This window comes from Dasypus novemcinctus, chromosome 9 (assembly GCF_030445035.2).
Source record: "Dasypus novemcinctus isolate mDasNov1 chromosome 9, mDasNov1.1.hap2, whole genome shotgun sequence".
In the NCBI taxonomy this organism is placed as follows: Eukaryota; Metazoa; Chordata; class Mammalia; order Cingulata; family Dasypodidae; genus Dasypus; species Dasypus novemcinctus.
The window spans coordinates 9,472,006-9,496,958 of NC_080681.1; the positions used below are offsets into that span (position 1 = coordinate 9,472,006).

The following is a 24,953-nucleotide window of genomic DNA, read 5'->3' on the forward strand; positions in this document are numbered from 1 at the left end:
ACATTTAAAATGCTGAAACTCTGGTTCTACTTCATCTTTCTAATAAGGGAACTGAGTTAATTACTCTAGGTCCCTGTTCAACTCCGACATTTAACAACTAGGCAGTAAAAAAGATTACCTAGGGCAGTGGATGTGGCTCAGGTGATAGGCCTTCCACCTACCATATGGGAGGATCTGGGTTCAATCCCTGGGGCCTCCTGGTGAGAAAGAAAAGAAGAAGGCATGCCCACATGGCAAGCCAGTGCCCGCGTGGTGAGTCAGTGCCCACGCAGGGGAGTCACGCAGCGGGATAATGACACAACGGAGGAGAGACAAGGGGAGAGTCGAGATGAAGGGCAGTAGAGACCAGAACTGAGGTACGACAATCGATAGGGAACCTCTCTCCACATCGGGAGTCTCCAGGATCGAGTCCCAGTGAATCTTAGAGGGGAGGAAATGAGAAGAAAAAACAACACAGACAGCAAAAACAACAGGGCAGGAGGAGGGGAAGAGGGGAAAATAAAGAAAGCTTTAAAAAAAAAAAAAAAGATTACCTATTGAAGCAGAAGGAAGAGAAAAACAAACACATAAACTGGCAGTATTCACTTCAGTAAGATATAACATTCATTGTACTTTGGACATAGCAGCTAGCTCCTCTTTCAAGATACATTCTATCCTTAAAGAACAAAACTAAACAGGCTCTAGTTACTGTAGCCAGGTGTTAGAAACAGCAATCCTTCCCTTTAGATTTCTCAACTTCAAACTTCATGAAATTGAAAAATTCCTGCAAGGCCATAAAGTTTTATTGTACTGGGGCCCAGAGCAAGCTGAGGTTAGGATTAATTAGCTACACAAATAATTCTCTGGTCATTCTCAGGAATATTCTTGTTTCTTCTTTCCCATTTCAGACATCGAACTTAACTTACCACATCAGAGATAAAGTCTAATTTCCTCCATCTGTGACCTAGGTGAAACTTCAGCTTCACTGTGAGATGAAATTAGGTTGTTTGTCTAAGATAAACTGAAAACATATTTTGCTTCTCTAGACCGCATCTTCCATACAAAAGTCCAGCTAGTTTTTTCAGAATGAAAAAACACTTCGCTTGTAAGCATGGCAAACCATTGTCCCTGAAATTCAAGCCCCAAAGATAGCAACTTTTCTGGAATCAGCTGTATTTACAGTAGGCGTGGGAATACAGTATATTATTTCTATTGCCCAAGTCACTTAGCCATGCCAAGGGCCAACGGAGACACGAGGGTAGAAAAAAATTTTGTCAACTGATGTTTTAGCAATGTTATCAGCAAGGTGAAGCAATGTAAAATAAAAATAAGGATAATAGGAAGGCTAGCTTCAGAGTCAAAATGCTTCACTAGCCAAAAGGATTTCAGAGAGGTTTTCTGAAAGACAAGGTGAGGTCTTAACAGCCTCTAATAAGGCAACAAAGCAACAAGAAAGAAGCTTAGGAGGATCAGCAAGGATAAACCAGTGATGATGAAGGAGTGCCTGAGCGGCTATGTCATCTGCCTTAGGCTCATTATGAAGTATTTCTGTGATAGAGCAGACCCTACATGTAGTCAAGTTCTGGCTACTGAACCTCAGTAATACACAGAATGAACTAACATTTTTATGGGGTAAAGTGAGGTCCTCTTAAAATTACAATCATAGTTAACAACTAAAAGGCTATGAGGAAGCTTTACTGAAGAGTACTAGATGACTGAAAAAAATTTTGAAAGTCCTAACATTTCCTATAAAAACAAAACAAAATGACTTGAACAACAGCTTAAATTAAAGTAAAAGGATAAAGTGCAAAGGTCAGCGAATTACCACTGAAAATCAAATGAATAACACATTAAAGAAAGCTAAGCAACCAAAACTAGTTAGCCCTCAAACTCCTTTACCCTTTAAGAGAAAAATCTGTCAAAAACAATTTCATGAAATAACTTATTTTCTACTGCGTTCCTTTTTAAAACTGCTTCTGTTACAAGAGAATGCATTTTGTTCTTTGACAGAGCAAACAGTTAAATTAAAGAAAAAGAAAGGGAAGAACTGAACAAGCCCTCATTCCTCAGTTGCTATTTCCCTCTTATTTCTCCAGTGCTCAGAATGGGGTACGAAGCTGAATTCTTTGGTATGTGTTTGTACATATGTACCAAACACTCCAAGAGTTTCTTTATGCCACACTTGACTCAAGTGAAAAAAAAATAACACAGAAAAAGAAAACATAAAAATAAATGAGGGGGAGTGGATGTGGCTCAAGCGGTTGAGCACCTGCCTCCTACATGGCAGGTCCCAGTTTCAGTTCCCAGGGCCTCCTGGAAAAAAACAACTCAAGAAAGCCAATGTGGCTCAGTGGTTGAGCACTCGCTTTCCATATACAAGGTCCTGGGTTTGATTCCCAGTATCTCCTGAAAATAAAAAACAAAGCAAACAAACAAAAGAAAAAACCAACTCAGGGAAGCTGGTATAGCTGAATGGCTGAGCACCAGCTTCCCACATACAAGTCCCAGGTTCAAACCCTGGCCCCAATTCCTTAAAAAAATAAAAATAATAAAATAAATGAGGTATGTGCTAAGAAATAAAAATTCACTTAAGAAGCTTTCAAAATTATATATACAAACATTTAAATACTGTTCCAATAGCTATTATATATAAGAAAAGTAGCCACATTAAAAGTGTCAATCCAGAAATATAAATCACTACAACATAAGGTACTTGGGTAAAGACGGTTCTAGGATAGCCAAATAAGTGTTATGGGTAATGTTAAAACTTTAGCAATCATCTAGTCCAAATCATACTATTATACAAGAAAGAAAAAGTAAAAGAATAAAATTCAGCTAGAGTTAAAATTGAATTTATCCCCAAGGCATTTCATCTGCCAAAATATGAACTTGGAAAAAATAACAGCATATGCCCAAATTTATTACAAATAAACAGCTATATATATTTAAAGGTTCTTGAAAATGAGAAAACTAGGTATAATGGTACTAAAGAAAGAGTCAGATGCTAGTGTAATTCAATGAGCAACAACCTTCAGAATCAGCCGGTTAATTTTTCTACTACTAAGTAAAATTTGAGAATTACACTAATGTTACATATACATATTATCTTGTTTCCATCTTGGAATTGAATATAAATTCTTTGTTACATGTAGCCCTCTGTGATATATATTAAACATAAAGACAGATCTCTAGTCTGAGACATACTCTTCAGCATTTGTCACTTGCCTGTAATAACGTGACTGCAAGTAGGTTGAGCACACAGCTTTGGAAACATGACTAGCAGAACCAAAGTCAATGACCTTCACTCGGTAGGGTTGGCGCACCGGATCCACCAGCATTATGTTTTCAGGCTTAAGGTCAGCGTGAATCAGGCCAAGGCTCTTGAGCTTCATCAGGGCTGTGGCCACCTGCTGTAAGATTGGCCTGATGTACTTGAGTGGCAGTGGGCTAAACTTGTTCTGCTTTAGAAAATCATATAAGTTCTGCTCCAGCATCTCAAACACAAGGCAGGTATGATTTTTATGCTGAAAGCACTCATAAGAACGGACAAAATTATACTCATCAGCATTTTCACTGCTTAGGCGGGAAAGGATGCTCACTTCAATCTGTCCTTGTCTGGCATAGGAGGGGTGGTTCTTCAAGATTTTAATAGCCACAATTTCCTTGGTGCTCCGCTTCCAGCACTTAGCCACCTGTCCAAATGTCCCCCGGCCTAGGAACTCCAAGACTTCATAGCTGTTGGTCATAGAACAAAGGATCTCATGCTGGACCAGCTGGTAATCCCCTTCTCCACTGGAACTGCTACTCTTTGTGGTCACAGTGGTGGTTGTGGCAGCAGCACCCACCACAGTCCTGTTTTGCAGCATGAGAGGGGGATGTTCTTCTATGATCTGCACGCTACCGTTGCTGTCAACTTCCTCACTTTTTCTTTTCAATCCACATTTTTGATATGGCTCAAGCAAAGAAACGTTGCTTCTGTGAGTCAGGGTCTGGCTGCTTTGGAAGGTTGATGTAGCAGCACTGCCCGAGCTATCAGCGGCTGTTACGACAATATGCTCCACTGCAGGAGCCGGGAGGAGGAGGCCTTGGTCGTAGGCAGGGATGTTGAAATTTGCTACCTGGTGAGAGGAGTTGGCTTGCCCTTGTGTAGCTGGGAGGGTTTTGCTGTGGGTATAATATTTGTCGTTGCTGCTCTGTCCTGAAACATCCCAGCTAGAGGGCTCTATTTTCAGTTTCTTTGCACTGCAGAAGGCACTCGACGACACTGATGGGGGGGAAAACACCTGCAGCTGTGATGCCATACCTACAGTGAAAAAAAGGAAGAATTAAACCATCTCAATTCTACACAAAGCCTCAATTAGTATATAAGAAAACTTTTTCAGAATGTGTTTCCTGCTACAGAAGGATAAACCTTCTTACCTAATTACACTCTTACACTGATTCACTCTTTGAGATTCAACAGTAATTAGACATTACAGCTAAAGAGTATGAACATCTATGACGATCTGAAAAATAGCAATAATAATATTAATAACATTTAGATGGCATGCTTAAAAAAGTCACAGATGAACCAAAGGATACTTAACACCACTAACAGGTCCAAAAAGATAAAGAAAAAACTACAAGGTATATCTAGCAGATGAATTTTAATACTAATATAAATTCCTACACTTAGGTTCAAAATATGAATTGAACAAAGCACAAGGATAAGAGATGCAAAGCTTAGCAGCAACATATTTGATAAACTTTTAGCTGATAAATGAAACATGATATAGTTAATTTCCCCTCCGCTCAAAAGTTAATTCAACCTTAAACTACACTGAGAAATAGTATCCAACATAGAGAGTATCTTCTGAGGAAATGCAGGAAGTTATCTTAAAAATATATGAGAAAAGGGGGTGAGAACGGCCCAGTTTTCTGTTCCTGAATGTCCCACAGACATTTCAAATTCAGTAAACCCAAAATAATTACTTTCAAAATAAAGTCCAAACATTTGACACAGCTTGCAAACCACTTCATATTTACTCTCTCCCTTCTCAACCATGTGACCCTCAGATGCCTTGGGGCTCTATCCTATTTCCCTATTTCCTCTTCTCTGGGCTCCATACTTCTCTTTTCAGTAACTACTCCCAAGGATTAGTCATCAGATACAGATTCTCAAATCTGTATCTCTAACTCAGACTTCTCTTTCTTGAATTCCAAACCCTTATATCCAAATGCCTATTCAACAATGCTTCTTGGATGTCTTAAAGACACCTCAAATTCAACATATCCAAATCTAAACTTACAATCCTCTACCCTACCCCACTCCCAGCTTTCTATCTCAATTATGATATGCCACCAAATACCCAATATCTCCAGCCAAAAATTAAGGAGGCAATGAGCTTCAGTTTCCTCATTTATAAAATGGTGATAGGAGTATCTACTTCAAGGCATTGTTCTGAGCATTAAATGATTAAATACATGTAAAAGCGCTCGGTATCTGGCACACGTTTATTATTATCCTGACTTATTTCTCCATATCTAATCTAAACAAAGCTTTTCCATTCCATCTCCTAAGTATATTTCAAATTAGCCATTATTCTATATCCATATTGGCACCATTCTAGTTCAAACTGCCAGTAGCCTCCAGAGTGAAGTCCTTGAATCTACTCAGAATCTGGATGATGGCTCTCTTTCTTAACTACCTCCCTCTCCTTTCCGTCAGGGTTTCCAATGCTTTGGAGATAAAGTCCATAATACTCAATCTGCCTTTAAAAGGTCTCCAAAAGGTCATCACCTGCCTACATCTCCCCATCCTGATTCCTCTACTCCAGCTATACAGCTCTTCTTTCTGATCTTGGAAGGCTACTCCTTTCAGTTCTTGGAAATTCTCTTACTTCTGTCCTCTAATATGTTGATGACTCTGCTAGGAAAACTGTTTTGACACCCACCCTCCAACACACACACCACAATCATCAACACCACTCCGTGCACTCCTACAACACCCTGTTCTTCCCTTGTAACTTGTCATTATTCATTAACTGCTACAGTCCCAGCGTAAGTTCCATAAAGGCAGATACCATATCTGTCTTGTTCTTTATTTGTATCACCCAAGCCTGCCACAGACTTTGAATTTGGACGCTCAGTATTTGCTAGGCGAATGATTTGACCTCCACCTTTCAACTGCCTGCCGATCTACAACTCCGCAACACTCATATTAAACTACATCACTTCCGAATGCTTGTTTCTTGTTTTGTTTTCATGTCCATCCCTTTTCTCTGTGCAGTGCTTGAAATATGGGGAAGTCTCCACTCCAATCCACATAGTATGATTTTACTAGTCGTAAGAGAATAAACACAACTAGAAAGGAAGGAAGTCAGACAAAGGATGTTACAGAACATAAAAACCAACTGTGTACATTTCTTTGTGTCTGAACACAACTAAAAGCCATCTGCTCTGGACTAGACAGGTGGAATGAAGAACAAATCCTCCGCTTTCAATTTCTAAAATGATTTTTAGATTTCTAAAACAGCTTGGAGTTATTTTAAGCAAAAGTTCCTGTCATTTATGGGAACCTTGAGAAAAAATTGTAAATTGAAAGCTAAAATCAATGCAATTTAACACCATTACTAATTTACAGATCATCTTGTTCTACTTAATGACATAGCAACAAATATAATAAAAGAAAAATATGAAACCAAGCAGTTCCTTTACAAACTTTATCTCTTATAAAATACATGCAAAAGTATGTCTTACCACAAATTGAGCCAAACTGTTGAACAAAAGGTAACAAAATTTCAAGTATCTGTTGAGCTACTAATTTCAACAATTCTTCAAATGAAAACATGAACATAAACCTTATGTACTTAAAAGTTTTTAATAAAATAATTTGAATGCAAAATTTGCAGTTTGCAGCTACATTTAAGAAGATGAGGGCATAAAATAATGGTACTGAATAGAATTACTGAAATGTATTTCCAACTTTTTAAAAGTATGTTCATAATTAGACACTCTTTAAAAATATTGCATTTATAGAGTAATGTTATTGACAACTTTCCAATCAATAAACAAAATAACAGATACTGACTGTTTCAAATCTTCACAATGGGCACTTCAATAAGCACAAGTTTCCTGAAAGGAAACCTTTCAGAGGTTTAAGTGTATAAATGAATATAATTCTTGGGAAACAGATGTGGCTCAACCAACTATGCTCCCTTCTACCATATAGGAGGTCCAGGGTTCAATGCCGAGGGCCTCCTGGTGAGGGCAAGCTGGCCCATGCAGCAAGCTGGCCCAAGCAGAGCGCCAGCCCAACGGGAATGCGGCCCCGTGCAGGAGAACTGCCCTGCACAAAAGTGCCGGATGATGTGGAGAGCTGGCGCAGCAAGATGATGCAACAAGAGACACAGAGGAGAGAAAATAAGACCCAGAGGAACAGGGAAATGAGGAGGCACAAGAGAGTAATTGCCTCTCTTCCACTCCAGAGGGTCCCAGGATCGGTTCCTAGAGCCGCCCAATGATAATACAAGCAGACACAGAAGAACACACAGCGAATGGACACAGAGAGACAACAGGGGGAACGGGAGGAAATAAATAACAATAAATCTTTGAAAAATAAATAAATAAGTAAGTAAAATTCTTATTGGTAACACAATTGAAGTTTACATAAAGGGAAAGAACCACCTAAAATTTCACTGTCCTACCCCAGAGCAAGAATATGCTGCATTTAGTCAATATCAGACAACCAGGAGACTCTAACAAAAAAAAAAAGTGGCTAATATTCATCCTGACCTGAAAATAAAATACAAAATCAAAATTGCCTAGAAAAATCAACAGATTCTTACTTATATACCACTCTGAAATTTGGCTAAAAACAACTTTCGAGATACAGGAGAACTACTATGTTCCACAAAAATGATTACTAGGCCTCTGCAAATGGGGAGGCAACTCTGTTAACAGACCAAATAAGGAGACCTCCCAAACAAAAATATGGAACTGAGTTAACATCTGTGGAAAACTTCCTATGTATCAGGCTCTGTTAAGCAAATTACAAATATTTTCAATCCACATGGGAACAGCTCCCAATAAATTAAAATTAGTTCTGATTTTCTGAAATGCTGTACCTCAACTCCAACAATGAATGAAGTCTTTTCATTTCAAAGCTGACTTTTCCAAATATAATGACAAATTTGCCCACTGTGTGAATCACAAACTAGAGCTATAGGCAAAAGGCTACAGGTACTTGCACTAACTACGAAAAGAAAATTTGAGTCTTACTAGAACCCACAGCTTTCAAAGATAATCCAATTAACAGTTTCTCCATTCCCTGCCAAGGTCACATCTATTTAACATTTATTGGATACTACAGGTGGATAATCTTACTACAAATAAGAATTCGAATATTCTGAATGGATTAAAACAGTTGTTCCTGAATAGTTGGGTGTGACAACCAAGGCACCTTTTTTTTTTTCCCCCAGCTTTTTGCCCTTAGTCCTCAGTAACTTTCATCTACCCAGACACACCAACAATAAATTTCTGCTGCTTTTGGTCAGTGTCACCATTGCCTCTTTGATGTAATTTAACAATTGGTGGCCTAAATAACCTAAAATAAGTACTGTATATTGATTTCTTCCTCTGGCACTTGTCCACAGCCTCAGTTGACTTGTACCCAGATGTACATATTCTCTAGCACATGCTGTAAAAGTAGGTCACAAAAGGCAGGTGGGGGCCAGATCATGTACTGACTTGTAGACCACAATGAATTTTATTCTGTGTGACTATTTATAATTACTCATTTAAAACCTGACTTGTCTCTTTCACTGCACATTCCATGAGGGGGGAGTCCTTTGCAATCCTCAATAGCAGAGTGGGTATGCCATGTATGTTGTTTGTGTGTGTGTGTGTATGTGTATATGTATGTATGCATGTATGCTGGCAGAGTATATGCCAAATGTTTGCTAGAATGAATAACTATAAACAGATCATGTTACCTCCATATATAAGTATTAGGGGATTTCAGAAATTGTTCTGACTAAATTAGAACAATATTCACATGATGAGATAGAAATTATCATCTTTTCCATAAGAGATAGCTGAGGAGGTCATGGACATACGCTCAGCAGCCATCTCCCATCCTATCTCCCACCTCCTCCTCCTCTAGTATTGTGCAAAGATGTTCCCATATGTTTCCATTACACAAGGTGGGAAGGGGGAGGATGTTAAGGCTCATGAAAAGGCCTGGGCAGACCTCAGAACCACAAACCAGGAACAAGCAGCAGCTCCAGATGCTTATTAGGGCACGAATTTTCAGAGGCAGGGTCCCACCCCACCCCCAGCATCGAATAAATACTTCGCAAACAGCACAGGGTCTCCCACCTGCAATGCAAAGTGGGGCATGCTGTCCATCCACTGGCCTTGACCACAGCCCCTCTGTGAGACCTGCCAAATGGCATCTCCTTCTTTGCTCTTTTGGACCCTTTGGACCCTTGGTAATAAGGCAGTCATCTGCTCAAAGTCTCTGTTATGCCCACACCTATGTTCCCACAACACACCGTATAGCATATCACTCCACAGGTGTCAGCACAGGGAGTAAGGGGTGTGGGGAAGTATGGAGTGGGTTGCTTTTTTGGCTGTTCTTTTTGTCACTCTTGTGTTTCTTTTGTACAGGAGTGCCCTGGGCAGCGTAGGACTCATGACTTTGTGAGCTAAACTGAGGGGTTGCCCCCACCCTATCAACCTCGACAGAGGTACCAACCCACGGCTGGGAAACCTAAGGCAGGCTGTCTCCATCCTCCGGGGCAAGGGCGGTGGTACACGGGACTCTCAAATGCCTGTGAATGTCAGGGAGTTGGTTAGCTGGTTCCAGGCTGTGATCAGTGAGACTGCAGATTCCACTGCCCAGCATACACTCCCCTGGCTCTCTCGCCTTCTCACTCTGCTCTCATTCTGGAACCAGGCATGACTGCACTCAAGCCACCCAGACCGATCTCAGTCTAGAGTTAGGCCAGTCATTATTCAGGAGACTATTAGAACTGAAGAGGACAAACCAGAGGTGAAAACAAACGTGCAGGCTTTCATGGAAAAGGAAATATGGGATATGAAAGCTACATATGGGCAGAAGCCGGGAGAGGATCTTCTCTCATGGCTCTGTGACTTTACAATAAGGGTGCAACTTCCACCCTGATCAAGCAGGCTGAGTGGAAGAGTCTCAGTCACTCACATCCAATCCCGTCCCCCAACAAACTCTTAGTAATTGGAATTGAGAGGAGGAAGCAGGGTGGGGGAGTGGTGGTTGACTATGTGGCCTCCATAGGCACGCCACAGTCAGGTAAGTGGCACAGCCACAACCCTTGTTTAACTGGGTCCTCCAGGAGATTAGAGGAGCATATCCCATTCTGGGTGACCTCCCCCAAAACCAAAAACTCAGAGCCTTGGAGTAAGAGGAGCAAGTTGTAGTTACACTGCTGCCAGCAACTGGATATCGGATAGTCCACCCAACCGGAGGGTTTTAGCCCCTCACCAGATTACCATCTTGCAGTGGAACACTGATGATTTTATTCAGAAGGGCCTCACCTAAGTGGGACGATTAGCTGATTCTGCATCTCACCCCACGGCTTCCCCTGAAAAACAGATTGAGCAGGTTTATCCTACCCTCCCGGCTTGCGGTGGGTGTTCCCACGCCAAGGGAATGGCAGGGCAGTTGGGACAGTCCGAAGCACACCTCTGAACCAGGAGGTCCCAGGACCGGCAGGATGGGCCAGCAGCCACCCTGTCCTCTCACACCCCTCAAGCTGTGTTCCTGTGGCTGCCAGAGGACATCATAGGAAGGGTCTCCAATAGGGAACTTTGGGAGAAATACAGGGTGGGAAAAGGGCCATGGGCTCGGCAGGGACAGTCTGCATCTATCTACCCCCTCCCCACAATTCCCGGATGGGGCAGTGGAAGAGGACTATGCCGCGGTTCTCCTGCCTCTTCCCGCAGCCTGTCTGAGTTATCCAGCACCAAGAGGGACCTCTCTACCCAGACCTGACTAAATTACAAATGGCCTAGGAGTGGGGCCATATGTCTCAGTGCATGTACAATTTGGGGGCAGTGAACAGACCTTTATGGCAATTTTGGATAGAGGCACTTAGGTTGCTATTATTACAGAAGACGGGGAATAGTGTGGGCACAAAGGAACGAGGACGGGAGGTTACTGTCCCCCTGTGGGTCAGTCCCCATGGCCTTCTGTCTGCTCCTGTGTCTGTGCTCCCCACTGGGGAACGCACTGTAGGAGCTGATGCCCTGTATCACTGCACCTCCCAGCACCAAATGCAGCGATGCACTCCCCCATCTGGCAAATTCTTGCCATCACGGTTGGGCAAGTGACAGGTCATACACCCCAGGGCTCCCATCTCCTCACTGCCCTGTCCAGCAGTGGCAGTACTGCCTCCGTGATTGGAAAAGGGCATTACTGAACTCGTAAGGGACCTTCTATCTGCAGGCTTCCCCTGCTCCACTCTCTCTGCCTCTAACAGCCCACTGTGACTGACTACAAACTATTAGGGCTTGCATGCAGAAGTACCCCCTTTGGTGCCCACAGTGCCACACATTATGTTATTTGCATACTGGTGCCATCACAGCCCTCACTTCAATATCCTGTCACCCCTATATTGAATGACATGAGAGGGAGGTGCTTTCTGCTGGGGAATGGAGAAGGAGCAGGCCTGCAGGAGGTAAAGGCAGCTGTTTTAGCCACCCTGTCTCTGGGAGCTTTGGAGTCTGGATGTCCATCAGAGCTACAAGTTCCTGCCACTTGGACCCAAGTCAACCGTTCCCTATGGCAGAAGGTGAGAGTAACCCCTGGGTTTAGGGACCAAAGGTTCCCAGACACAACCCAGCACTACTCTCCCTTCAAAAGGCAACTTCTGGTGTGCTACTGGGCCTTGGTAGAAATGCAAAGGATCGCCAAGAGCTCTCGGATCCTCCTGAGGCCAGAAATGCCCATTATGTTCCGGATCCTGGGTAAGCAAAATACGCTCCCAGGCAATGCCCAACAACAGAGCATCATCAAATGGGAGTGGAATAGTCAGAATATTATCCCAGGCCACCAGGGAATGACACGCATGCCTGAATAGATGGTGGAGGCCTCCTACAACAATGATCCTGTTGCAACACCAGATGAAATCCCTTCCCACCCGAATCAAGGATGCCCACCAGCTCAGCGCTGGTTCACTGATGTATCAGCCAAGCCACTCTGGCACTGAAACAAGTGCCCAATGGGCTGAAATGCAAGTGGTCCTCTTAGCCCTGGAACTCTCAGACCCAAGCACCCCCGTGTACCTATGTACTGACTCATGGGCCATCACCTATGGCTTTGCAACCTGGTCAGGTTCATGGGAGGAACGTGCCTAGAGAATCAAAGATTCCCCAATGTAGGGAACGGACCTTGGTGGTGTGGGAAGGCATTGTCCATGTTACCCATGTTAATGTACATGAAAAAGGCCCATATCACAACAATCACTGGAATGATCTAGCTGATTAAGGAAGCACCAAGCTGCTTTTTGCACCTTACAAGGCTGGAGATCTTCCTGGGAGAAAGACAGGATGAGCCCTGCCTGGATAAGGACAATAAACTTACCCTCAGTGACATTCATGAAATAACTGAATTTCTACCCATGGATTCACTACCACACTGAACATGGAAATTCTGGCATCATGAGATTATGGGCCCAGGAACACAGAGTACTTTTTTTGTAAAAAGAGCCCAATCTGCCATTTAGCAATGTGAGAGATGTCAACTACAAGCCAGAGTCCAAAAAGGGTATTTAGGAGCTATTCCCAGAGGGGCCACACCAGGTTACTCATGGCAAGTGGATTATATCCGCTCTCTCCCACCATCCCAAGGTGTATCCTACACCTCAGTTGCAGGAGACACCTATTCATTCAGGCTATGGCCTTGCCTTTCCAGTTCATCATGCAGATGCAGTGCCTACATGGGATGTACTGGATACATGGGATACTTTGGAAAAGAGGCTTTGATACCCCTTCAGGTGCCCAGATGACATCTCCTCTAACCAAGGACCCCACTTTACAGCACAATCCACTCAATAATAGGCCCAGACTCACAGAAGTAGATGGACCTTCCATGTCATCTACCACCCACAGGAGAACTTTAATTGCCACCTTAAAAAGGAGCTTGAGCTATACCCTGTAAGACAGCTGTCAGGTTATCATTGTCTATACCCTGACAACTCTCTTACAGGATGGGCAGTCTGCCTTACTCAGGCCCTCTGGAAGCTGAACTCAGCAGTTCCCTAGAAGGGAAACACAGCCTAATCCTGCTTCCTATCACAGGGAGAGGAGAAGGGAGGGGGAGGAACCCAGGCTTTGCTGGGCCTCCGCCCTTATACCCATCAAGATGAGGATTAGTCCCAAAAGGGAGGCCTAGAACACACCATTTGGGACTCTGTTTCAGCCACTGTCAGGGATCATCCCATTACAACCTGCATACAATTCCCAGGACAATGGGAGATTAAGGCCACCAGGCAGAGGGGTGGCCTAGAAGTGCTTAACACACATGGGATGACAATCCAGTGGGAGGGACCTGTGGGGTCTGACACTGGCTTACTGGAATTAGAAGGCAAAGCCTACCTCTGGTTGGGACATCAGTTCCCTTGGGAACAGTCATGGATATCTTGAGGGGTCGTGACAACTCCCATCTATCTCTATCAGGAAGGGGTGAAAGTGGACCAGAAAATATGGGTAAGGCATTCCAATCAATGGGAAAGATGTAAGGTTGTAGCTCAAGGCAAGGAACAAACAGACTTGGGTGACCTGAGAGGGAAAAAATAAGTTACTGCAAATAGGCCAAGAAAAGTGTCTGCCATAGGAAGAGGTTTGCACAATCACCCTGTCAGTACTAATTACTGCTCCTCTCTCGTTTTCTATAGATATGACCCAGCAGCCACCTGGAAGGAAAACACCTTCATGCAGCCAACCCAGGCCATCATGGTGACAGGGAACCTGACCGACTGCTGGATCTGCCACCCGATCTCTCACTCTCTACCCCCATTTGCTGGGTCTGGATTGACACTCAAGGAGGAGATTTTCCTTGACTCATATTAGAACACCAGGAAGTCCTTCATTTATGCCCCGTGGGAAAGATAATGGCACAGCCATTGGCTGTGCACTCTTCTCCACACCCTGGACAACCTGTCAGGATTCACCAACTCCCAGTCTAATGAACCTGATAAATGGATCAATCATCTCCGCCAGCATCCTCAAGATAACCAGAGACGCTCTAGAGGTGGGCTGTGCCCCTGGAGGGTTTTCTAACTACTTCATTGGACAGTGACAGGGCAATGCACCCTCAGGCTTTTTGACTATCCTCCTGAACATTCATAACCAATCTGCAACATAGTATTTGATGATCACATTGCCTCAGACTTCCTCCGAGCCCAAGAAGGAGACATATGTGCTATGCTAATACCTCCTGCTGTACATGGTTAAGCCTCACGAGAGGTTGAACAAGAGGTAATGAAAATCCAATGGTAAGCCTATAGGTTGCAAAGTTACAAATGAAATTCTCTCTGGGACCTCTTTAGCTGTCTCCTGGGGAGTGGAGGGGCATAGACACAACCATTTCTTCAGACAGGCCTGGTCACTCTACTTGGAATGCATATAAGTGAAGCCTCCTAGTGTGCCACAGTCACTGGTGTTCCCAAACCTTCACTGTTAAGAGCCACAGACTGGCAGGTCCAACCCCAAGTCCACCTTGATGCACAAAGCAAGAGACAAGATGATGTTGTGGAAACTAGTGCGGAGGAGTAGTCTAGCTCTGGTGGAGAAGCAGAGGGGTGGACTGCTGAGGAAGCCACGGACACCCACGCAGCGGCCATTTCCCAGTACTCGCCTACCCCTACCTCCTCTTCGACTGTATGACGATGTTTCAGTCTGTTTCTTTTCCATAGTCCTGGGTAGATGTTTGATCTAATGAAAAGGCTGGAACAAACCTTAAACCCAGAATCTGGGAACAAGCAGCCCCGGATGCTTATTAGGGCAGGAATTCTCAGTGGCAAGGTCCCCTCTCCCTGGAGTGAATAAATACTTCACAGTCAAACAGTAGAGGGTCTCTCCCCTCCGATGCCAAGTGGGGCATGCAGAGCTGCCATCCACCAACCTTGACCACAGCAGTTTGGCCTCCCCAGGAGACCAGCCATAATGAGATGTTCTCCCATCTTTTGGTTTCTTTATGCTGTTTAAGTAATAAAGCAGTCATTTGCTGAAAGTTTCTCTTGTGCCTGAGCCTGTATTTCCAGGACACACCATTTAGCAATTTGCTCCAAAGAGATTATATATATTAGTGTTCTAAGTATAGTAATACCAAAAAAATAAATAAACTTGAAACCCTAAGGACACCATTTGAATCAAAGTTCTCTATCTCCTTTCCTGTAGCACTTCCTTCATATGGAACCATATGAAACACCCCAGTTCCCCAACTGGTATGCAAAAATAGAGTGTGGAATAGTGGTGTTAGCTCCTGTGGAGTAACTACACAATTCTATGTAATTTCCAGCATTTTAAAAACAATTTCCTAATAATGTGGTAAACTGGCTGAGAGGTATTTCCTTTTAGTCAGAAAACTTTTTTCCTAAATTTCAATAGCTCTCAAATATATTTGAAATGATGACTCTATTACAACAGAACAAAAGAAAAGTAAGTACTTTGTGTTTGGTAAAAAGGTACTAGTTATAGTATGTGTACCGGACAGTCTACTGAGTCTATGAAATTTATTAGAATAAAGAATATTATGCCTCAAGGAGTTTTCAGCCTAAGAAAAATTTAAATTAACAAAGCAAAAACAGATTAATATGAAACATAAACAGTATTAAGAGAGGTCCCTGATCAGTCAGCAGAGGCCTACAGAAAATAGGGTTTAAGTAATGTAACAACAGCTTGGCAGAAGGAAGGAAGAGACTCTTTGGGAAGTATGAGATGACTTTCGCAAGTATATTAAGGGATTTGGAAAAATGAAAAATAATTTAAAACTAAGATTCATTTAATGGAAGCAAAAGACATGGTAGTTAAAAGACTCTTGCTAAAACAAACCTTCTAATATCAAGATGAGAGAAATGAGACCCAAAAACGCAAACAAGTTTTACACAGAGCTTAGAAGTCAAAATGATTTCAAAGAATTCAGGTCTTCTGATTTTTCTTCATTAAGTACTCTGGGAAAGTGCCTTTAAAGAATCCAAAATAAACACCAAAAAAACATGTCTTCAAAGAACTTTAGAACACTGCTGAAGTGACATAACATTAAAAAATTAGAGAAAAATACAAAAACAGGATGTAAAATAAAAAGTGCCAAAGTATGCGCTACAAAAAAAACAACTAACGGAGATTAGGAACCAAAAGCAAATCAGTGATTGTTGGAGCAGTACTTGAACAGCATGAACTGGGGAGGAATTAATAACAGTAAATTTTTAAAACCATGAAAAAATATAGATTACTTTGCACAGTCATGAAAATGAAAAGGGCATATCAAGCAGCTCATGATTCCAAAATTATTTCAAATTTTAAAGACCAGTTACAATGTATAACAGTTGCAAAAATTCCAATTATAAGTTTACAAGGCAGGTTTGACTCACTAATTTCTACCAACACACCATTGACTGAGCTGTGCTTATCAAAACAAAACCACAGAATGAAAGAATTCTATATTCCAGAGAACTTCAAACTTTGAGAGTATCTTTTTTTCTTTTAGGAGGGAATTCTGGTTTGGTTTAAAATCTCAAGTTACCAATCAACTTGCTCCCAAAATCCAAAAAACTACAATGTGTCCAGAAATAAAATAAACTACATATTCATGAATGTATCACCAGGAAAAGTTCTCTTTGCCAACAGGAGCCAGTGTATTTACAAGATCTCATTCACCATTTTACTATGCAGATGCTTAACTAGCTTGGCTGCCTCCAGGTCCAACCACAAGTACTTAACTGTCCTTCAAACCAGGAAGAATATCTTAAATTTAATCAGTGGTATCCTCCATCATACCATCATACCAGCATTATAACACAGAGAATCCTAAGATAATTACACATAATGATCCGAAATCACCAGGTGAATAACAACTATTAGGTAAAACGACTTGTTAGTAGATTTTTAATCTTTTACAGAAAGCTTCAAGCTTCCATGTAGGGGCAAGAAAAGCTGGTAATGGCTGGAGTTCTCTATAATCTTGGGGGGGGGGGTACAACTACAGACCAGGAATCAAAAATAGCTTTACAAACAAGAGCAAAATTGTAGGTTTTACTGAAGGCATCAGCCACTTGGTTTAACCCCACTCGATGAGTAGCAGGAAGCCACATTGCTGTTTTCAGCAGTTAGTAAGAAACAGATAAAGGATAGACCGGGGCAGAAGAGTCTACAGTTGAAATGAATATTTTGATGTGATTCCTGAGAATTTCCAAAGAGTCAAGAAAGAGGATCAAGGGTTGCCTCAAGCTGAGTCTATCAATAACTTAATGGTTAAAGTGCAGGAAAGATACACTGGCGCTTGGGGCTATTTTTTCTTCCCCCTTCCCGAAACACCTCCCCCGCCCTCCACCAACCGAACTAAACAGGAAAGAAAACGCGCCCAGCATAAACACAGGCCAGGGCTCACGGTTTGTCACCACAACAAACTGGAGGTTAGACCAGCGCTCCTGGAGACCGAGCCCTAGATCTCGGTTGCTAGGCACACAAAAAAAAGGGCCTCCTCCCAGGGTACAGCGAGGGCCTACCCAAGGAGTTTTAGTTGCTCCCCCACCTTAAAAAAAAAAAAAAAAAGCTCTGAAAGTGGCAACAAGCGCAAAAGGCAAAAGTTTCCCTCGACGCCAAACCTCTGGATCTGCCTCGCACGGATACGTCCCGGCTGGGCTGGTCCAGCGCAGTCCCCAGCATCAGTTCAAATCACCAGCCTAACGATTCCAGAACCTCGGCGGCGGGGACAGGAACGCTCCCACACCCACCGCGCCGCCACCGTCCTTTCAAACAGACACCACTTCCTGGTCCCCAGGAGCACAAATAACTCAAAACCAGGGTGATCCGCGGGGCCGTGAAACACGCGCGCCAGCCCTACACTGGCACCCAGCCACCCCAGCCAGGGAAGAACCGGCCCGGGCGGGAGACGCCAGGCGGCCCCCCCCTGTCACCTGAGTCCAGCCACACGCCCAGGAGGGAGGCGGCGGGAGGGGGTGCCCCGAAAACAAGCCCGGCGCCTCCCCACTTTCCCGGGACCTCCGCGCCCTCCCGCCGCCGAGAGCGGCCGGGGCCGCAGCGCGGGGTCCCCAGAGCAGCGCCCCCCGCAGGCCGAGCGCCCGCGGCAGGTCCGGCCCGCCGCGGGCAGCGGAGCGGAGGGCGCTCCCGGCCCAGGCCCCCCCCCGCCGCCCGCACTCACCGCCGGTGTGTCTGGGTCTCAGCCGCGAGCTGGGGCTGCCGTGAGGAGGCGGCGGAGGAGACGAGATCCGGGGCCCCGCCGCCGGGTCATCATACCCCCGCGCCAGCGGGCCCAAGCCCCGGCCCCCGCCCCCGCCCCCCGAGCCGCCCCAGCGCCCGCGCCGCGCTGGGAGCCGCCTCAGCCCTCCGCCCGCTCCACCGCCCCGGCCCCTTCCCGCCGCCGCCGCCGCCTCAGCCCAGCGCGCTCCCGCCTCGGCCTCCCGCTGCCGTCCGGGGCCACCGCGGGGGCCCTCGCTCCGCAGCCGCCGTTGTCACCAGACGCGATTAGCCGAGCCCCGAGCGCCCGCCCCCATCCGGCCGGCCCCGCCTCGCCGGAACTAGTCACCCGCGCGGCGCCATGACACCTACTGAGGCGGAAGTGTCGCAGGGCGGCCCGACTAGGACGGCTGCATAGTATTGATGGCGGTGGGAGTCGGGGGGCCTCCGTGGGGAGCCAGCGTGGATTGAAGGCGGGGGCCGGTTTCCCGGTCCCCTCCGCACGGCCGACTCCGCGATGACTTAAAGGTGCTTGGTGGCGGGAGAGGGTCCGGCTGTAAAATGTCATCCCAGCCAGTGTGACATCACCACTGCCTAGTGTGACACCCCCAGGACTGGGCAGCGCGCGAGGAGGCAGCGCCTATCCGGGAAGCGTCCCTGCTGTTGAGAAATTACCTCAGTTAGGCGTTAATGTTTTGTTGCCACCTAGAGACGTTCCAGCAATGTGACATCCGTGTGCTGGATCTGTAAGCCTCCACGTGACACTTGGGGTCGGGGGCGGTGAGGGGGGGATTTCTCCCATTCCGCCTTGGGAACCTGTGTTCGAAATGCACCAAAATTATCTTGCCTGTACCCGGAGATAGCAAGGCTGGGTATTCAGGAAACCGCGCGTGCTGGGCACAGAATTCTGAGAAAATTAGATACTAAGAGAGAGGCAATTGCTATCTCCCAATACCAAAAGAGTCTGTTGGACATAAGATAGTCCTCCCGCCGTTTAAAATGTCCTCATTCCTATTCCTAAGCTGGAGGGCATTTTTAGGTGGAGTGTAGTATCAGTGCGTTTTCTCCCTCCCACAAGTGATGGAGGTAGCAATGATCTGAGCTATGGAAACTGACTTTCCAGCACCATGGGTATTTGCTTAACCTCTGAGGAGGGGAACAGATGTGGCTGAGACCAAATTCTGCAAAGAAGCTGTAATCCTCAGATCTCATTCATCACCCATCCTTGACCTCTTGGATCCCCCTTCTCACAAAAAAGAAAGTCAAAATATTCATGAAGATGTACTAAAGTGATTATATAACCTTTTAAGGAATGTCATTTGAGTTTCTCCCCTGACTTAACAACACTGGGAGCTGTTCCATTTTATTGGGAACAGGAAAGTTTATTTCCCTAGAGGACTAGGGTTAGCAAAAGTGTTTAGTTCCAAAGGGAAGTTTTGTTTTCTTATTTTCACAGAAACTTCCTTCTTAATGTTTAAAGAACATAAAGTCAGAAGAAACACAGTGCTCCAGTCTAGGTCACCCCTGGAATTGTGAGGAGAAAAATTAAGAGATGGCCTAAAGCCCTTCACATTGGGCTGGTCTGGGAAACATCAAGACAGTGAGAGGGTCTGCTTAGTGACCCAGGAAAAGGCAGAAACCTGGGTTCTGTGGTGGAGCAGATCCTGCTCAAAAAGCACACTGCATACACACTAACCTGCATACCATGCCTTGGTTCAACCCAAGACTGTGGCATACTCCTAAGCTCCTACTCTCCCTCTTCCTCTCTTCAAACACATCTCAAATTTACCTCTTGTGACTCTTTCCTGATTACCCCCCACTTCATTCCAATTTAGTTCTGCACCATTATCTGACTACTTAGAAATGTAGTTATTTGTACCTTATTTATTTAAAAAATAAATTTATTATCTTTTGATCTCTGTTTTCGTTGTTCCTAGGTCATTTTCTCAGTCTGTCTGACTATACAGGGAACTTATAAACTAGTGAGGAAAAATTAGCATGCAGTTAAAATTTTTAAGTGAAGTGTAATGAAAATAAGATTTGAATGAAAGAGTCAGGGAAGGTTTTCAAAGAAGGTGGTATTTGACCCTGGTATGGTCAAAATAATTTCAAAGTTTAATAGCTGGAGGTTATCTGTCCATGCAACAAATATTTTTTGAGTGTCTTCTATATTCAGGCAATATATTAGACATTAAAGACACTAAGAAGAAAAAACAAGGTCCATGTCCTGAAGGAGCTTACAGTTCAGCAGAGAAGTAGCAGGATGTAGTTAGTAAGGTAGGTTGAGTCAGATTTTGAAAGACAATGGAGAACTCTTAGAGGTTTAATCAGACAAATAATATTATGAAATCTCTGTGCTTTAAAGAAAAACCTGGTGGCAGTGAAAAGGATAGCTGACTAATGGATAAAGACTAAGAAAGGGAGCCTGTTAGAAAACTATGGTAAGGGCTCGACCAGGACAGTAGCAGGGAATATGGAGAGAAGGGGGCAGATATGTGAAATATTTGGGAGGTGGAATTACAGGATTTGGCGGTCAATTTTCAGGATAGCTGGAGAGAGAAAAGAGGTTGTTGGCAGTTGGAAGCACTGAAGTCTCATCCAGGGTGGGATCTCTCCCTCTAGGACCTAGAGCCTAGATTTGGTGCTGCAGGCAAGAAGTCATTTGCTCAGGAACTATAGTGCTTAAATCAAGCCAAGTAGGAGAAGGTGGCTGAAAGGTTGTGTCTTGGGAGGAACTGAATCAAATAGCTAGGCAGTTTGTCCAAATAAGTAGTAAATCCAAAGGATTAGGAAGAAAAAGAGAATTTAAGTATAAGCCAGTGGGATGTAAAACTGGGGAAACCTAATGTGAGTGTCTAATAAAGGAGAGAAAGCAGAACCTAGAAAAATCCCTTGAGTCAACAAGAGGAAAGCTGCAGTGATTTTTTTAATGTTTTCTTAAATAATTTCAAACATAAAGAAACATTGCAAAAATAATTTAAAAGAACACCCAGATTTACTTAACATTTGCCCTTCTTGCATATCATTTGCACACTCCCTTTCTGTTTCTCTATACATGTACAATATACACTCACGCACTCACATACATATTTTTCCCTATTTGAAAGGAAATTGCATACATGCCCTTAATCCCCTTAACATTCTTATATAACTATAATACATAGTTATTAACTCTAGGAAACTTAACATTCATGTAATAATACATTTATCTAATCTACCTGCCATATTCTACTTTTTGTCAGTTTTTTCAATAATGCCCTTAGCAGTTTTTTTCAATACAAGATCCAGTTTAGGATTAATATTGCATTTAATTGTCATATGTTTATAGTCTCCTTTAATCTGGAACAATTCCTTGGCCTTTCTTTGTCTTTTGTTTTTATTTTTGAAGAATACTGATATTTCTGAAGAATACAGGCCCTACTTGTTTTGGTAATATAATGTTTTTCATTTTAGGTTTGTCGTTTATGTTTTGTCTCGTTTATGTTTTCTTATGATTAGATTCAGGTTATACAGTTCTGGTCAGAATACTACATAAGTGATACTGTGTTCTTCTCAGGATATTACACCCAGAAGCACATGATATCTCTCTATCCCTCAATGGTGATATACTTTGAACACCTTGTCAAGGTATCTGATTTCTCCACATTATATTTGTTTTGTTGGTTTTTTTTCCTTGAAACTAATAAGCCATCTGTGGGGAGACACTTTAAGACCCTGCAAATATATCCTGATCCTTATTAAACATGTTTCCCTAGATTTAACTTCTATTCATGATTCTTACCAATACCAGTCCTCCCTTATCCCTTATTTATTCATTTATTTTGTTGTGTTTTATTTATTAGTAGTATAGATTCATGGATTCCTATGTTTTTCGGTGGTTTTTAATTCATTACTGTCCTTAATTATTTTTGTGCTGAAATTCTCCAGATTTTGCCAGTAGGTCCCCCTTTCAACTGGTTACTTTGTCTTTTTGGCATGTCCTCGTCATTTTTTTTAGCACTTAATTACTTTTTGCTATAGTAGATGTTTCAGAATTGTGTTCTATTTTCCCTGCACCAGCCCCAGAATCAGCCATTTCTCTGAGGAACTCACATTCCTTTTAGTGGGGAATTATATTAGAAAATAAGATCTAGGCCCTAGTTCCCCTGTGATTTTTTAATAGGATGCTTGTGACCTTGGGTGTGAATACAAACCCTGAAAGGGATTTCCTCATCACTTCCCTTATGGTTGAAAGACTGAGGTAGTCTCAGATGTTGTTTTTTGTTTGTTTGTTTTCTTTCCAAGACTCCTTATAGTATCCTGCGAAGACAGTTTTGGTAGGAAAATGTGGCAAACATTGTTCATTGACTACTTAATGATTAATTAGGATTAGCTAACTTCTACAGTAAAAAGAAAAAACAATCCATAACTCAATGGCTTAATACAATTAAGTTTTATTACTTGCGCATATCATCAGTCTATTATCAGTGTCTAGGACAAAGTGCCAGGGGTAAGGGTGTCGCTGTGCTCCATGAAGTCATTCAGGGATCCAGGGACCTTCCATCTAGAGTCTTGTGGCTTTATCATTCCCTGGAGCCTTGGATTTTTCCACTGGGTCCTTTTCATCTGGCTATCAAAAAGAGAAAAAACATGAAGGATTGTGTGGGATGTTTTTATATGACAGTCCTAGAGGCAGCAAACACAGACATCTCTTCTGCACACATTATACTGTAGGAACTCAGAAACATGGATGCTCCTAACTGCAAAGAGATGCTAGGAAATATAATCTAGCTGTGTGTTCAGAAGGAAAAAAAACCAAAATTTAGCAAAAAGTAACAATAAGCCACTCTCTGCTACACCTATCCAAAAGCTATTCCTGACATGGCTTCTACCCAGTTTTGTTCAGATAGAAGAAAGATGCCTTGGTTTCAAGGAAGGTAAGTTCTTTCTCCAAAATAAGAGAGCAATCACAATTGATCTAAACCAATCCTGGTCATTCCATTTCTCGTTGCCAGTGATTGTTCTAGGGGTGGCATAGGACTCAGTTCTGGCCAATAAAAAATGAAAGAAAGTCTACTGGGATTCTCATAGGGTATTTTTTCTTTTTGGATTAAGAAAGAGCAGCTTGAGAGAAAAAAGTCTTTTGCTCCTGCCTCTGTCTTCTTGCTGGGATAAAGCCATGAAGACCTGAGTCCTGGACAGCCATCTAGTGACCACAATGTGACAACAATAAGCAATGAAGAATTACATTAATAAGTGAGTTAGGAAAATTCTTTTAATTTTAAAAAAAATTTTATTTTGACATAATTATTAGTTTATATGTGGCTTTAAGAAATAGTACAAGTTTTCCCATGTAGTCTTTAGCCAGTTTCCCACAATGGAAACACTGCAAAACTATAGTACAATGTCACAATCAGGGAAGCGGAATTGGCTCAATGGATAGAGCATCCACCTACGACATGGGAGGTCCAAGGTTCAAACCCAGGGCCTCCTTGACCCATATGGAGCTGGCCCACACGCAGCACTGATGCATGCAAGGACTGCCGTGCCATGCAGGGGCATCACCCTTGTAGGGGAGCCCCACACGCAAGGAGTGCACCCCATAAAGAGAGCCACCCAGCACGAAAGAAAGTCCAGCCTACCCAGGAGTGGCGCCACACACACAGCTGATGCAGCAAGATGACACAACAAAAAGAGACACAGATTCCTGGACCACTGACAAGAATAGAAGCAGACACAGAAGAACACACAGCAAATGGACACAGAAGGCAGACAACTGGGGGGATAGGAGGAAGGGGAGAGAAATAAGTAAATCTTTAAAAAAAAGTCACAATCAGGATATTGACATTGATACAGTCATGATAAAGAACAGTTCCATTACAAGAATCCCTCATATTATACATTTATAGCCACACTACTTCCCTCCACCTCATTCTCTCCTTAATCCCTAGCAATCATTAATCTTTTCCACATTTCTCTAATTTTGTCACTTAAAAAAAAAAAGTTATATAAATGGAAACATATAGTTTGAAAAAAAAAAAGCAATGAAGAGGAACAGGTGTAGTTCAGTGGTTGAGCACCTGTTTCCCATGTGCTTCCCCAGTACCTCCTAAATAAAGGGGAAAAAAACCCATGAAGACAAAACGTCAACATGCTGAGGAAAACAGAGGAGAAATATGGAAAGAGGGGGTCCTTGATGACATGCTGGAGCTTCTGAATTAATCTGGAACTGCCCACTTCTGGACTTCTTTTTTTTTAAAGATTTATTTATTTTTATTTATTTCTCTCCCCATCCCCACCCCCCGCCCTGGTTATCTGTTCTCTGTGTCTATTTGCTGCGTCTTCTTTGTCCACTTCTGTTGTCAGCGGCAGGGGAATCTGTGTTTCTTTTTTTGTTGCGTCATCTTGCTGTGTCAGCTTTCCGTGTGTGCGGCACCACTCCTGGGCAGGCTGCACTTTCTTTCGTGCCGGGCGGCTCTCCTTACGGGGCGCACTCCTTGCGCGTGGGGCTCCCCTACGTGGGGGACACCCCTGCATGGCAGGGCACTCCTTGCGCGCAT

General features: G+C 43.5%; 1 protein-coding gene across 4 annotated transcripts in view; it reads right to left on the reverse strand.

The window, feature by feature from the left end:
• The window catches only part of HIPK1 (homeodomain interacting protein kinase 1), a 56,132-nt gene extending 31,742 nt beyond the window's left edge, over positions 1 to 24,390 (reverse strand). For 2 of the 4 annotated variants that reach the window (XM_004462961.4, XM_058303012.2), the window contains exons 1-2: positions 18,787 to 24,390; positions 3,205 to 4,282 (exon numbers count right to left, since the gene is read on the reverse strand). In XM_004462961.4, coding sequence (XP_004463018.1) covers positions 3,205 to 4,282; positions 18,787 to 18,982 — 1,274 coding nt within the window. In that variant the 5' untranslated portion in view covers positions 18,983 to 24,390. Of the gene's footprint in view, positions 1 to 3,204; positions 4,283 to 4,398; positions 4,485 to 18,379; positions 18,415 to 18,635; positions 18,668 to 18,786 lie in introns of those variants that run through there. The other 2 variants (XM_004462963.4, XM_004462964.5) reach the window with 2 other exon arrangements.
• Between the last annotated feature and the right edge of the window lie 563 nt (positions 24,391 to 24,953).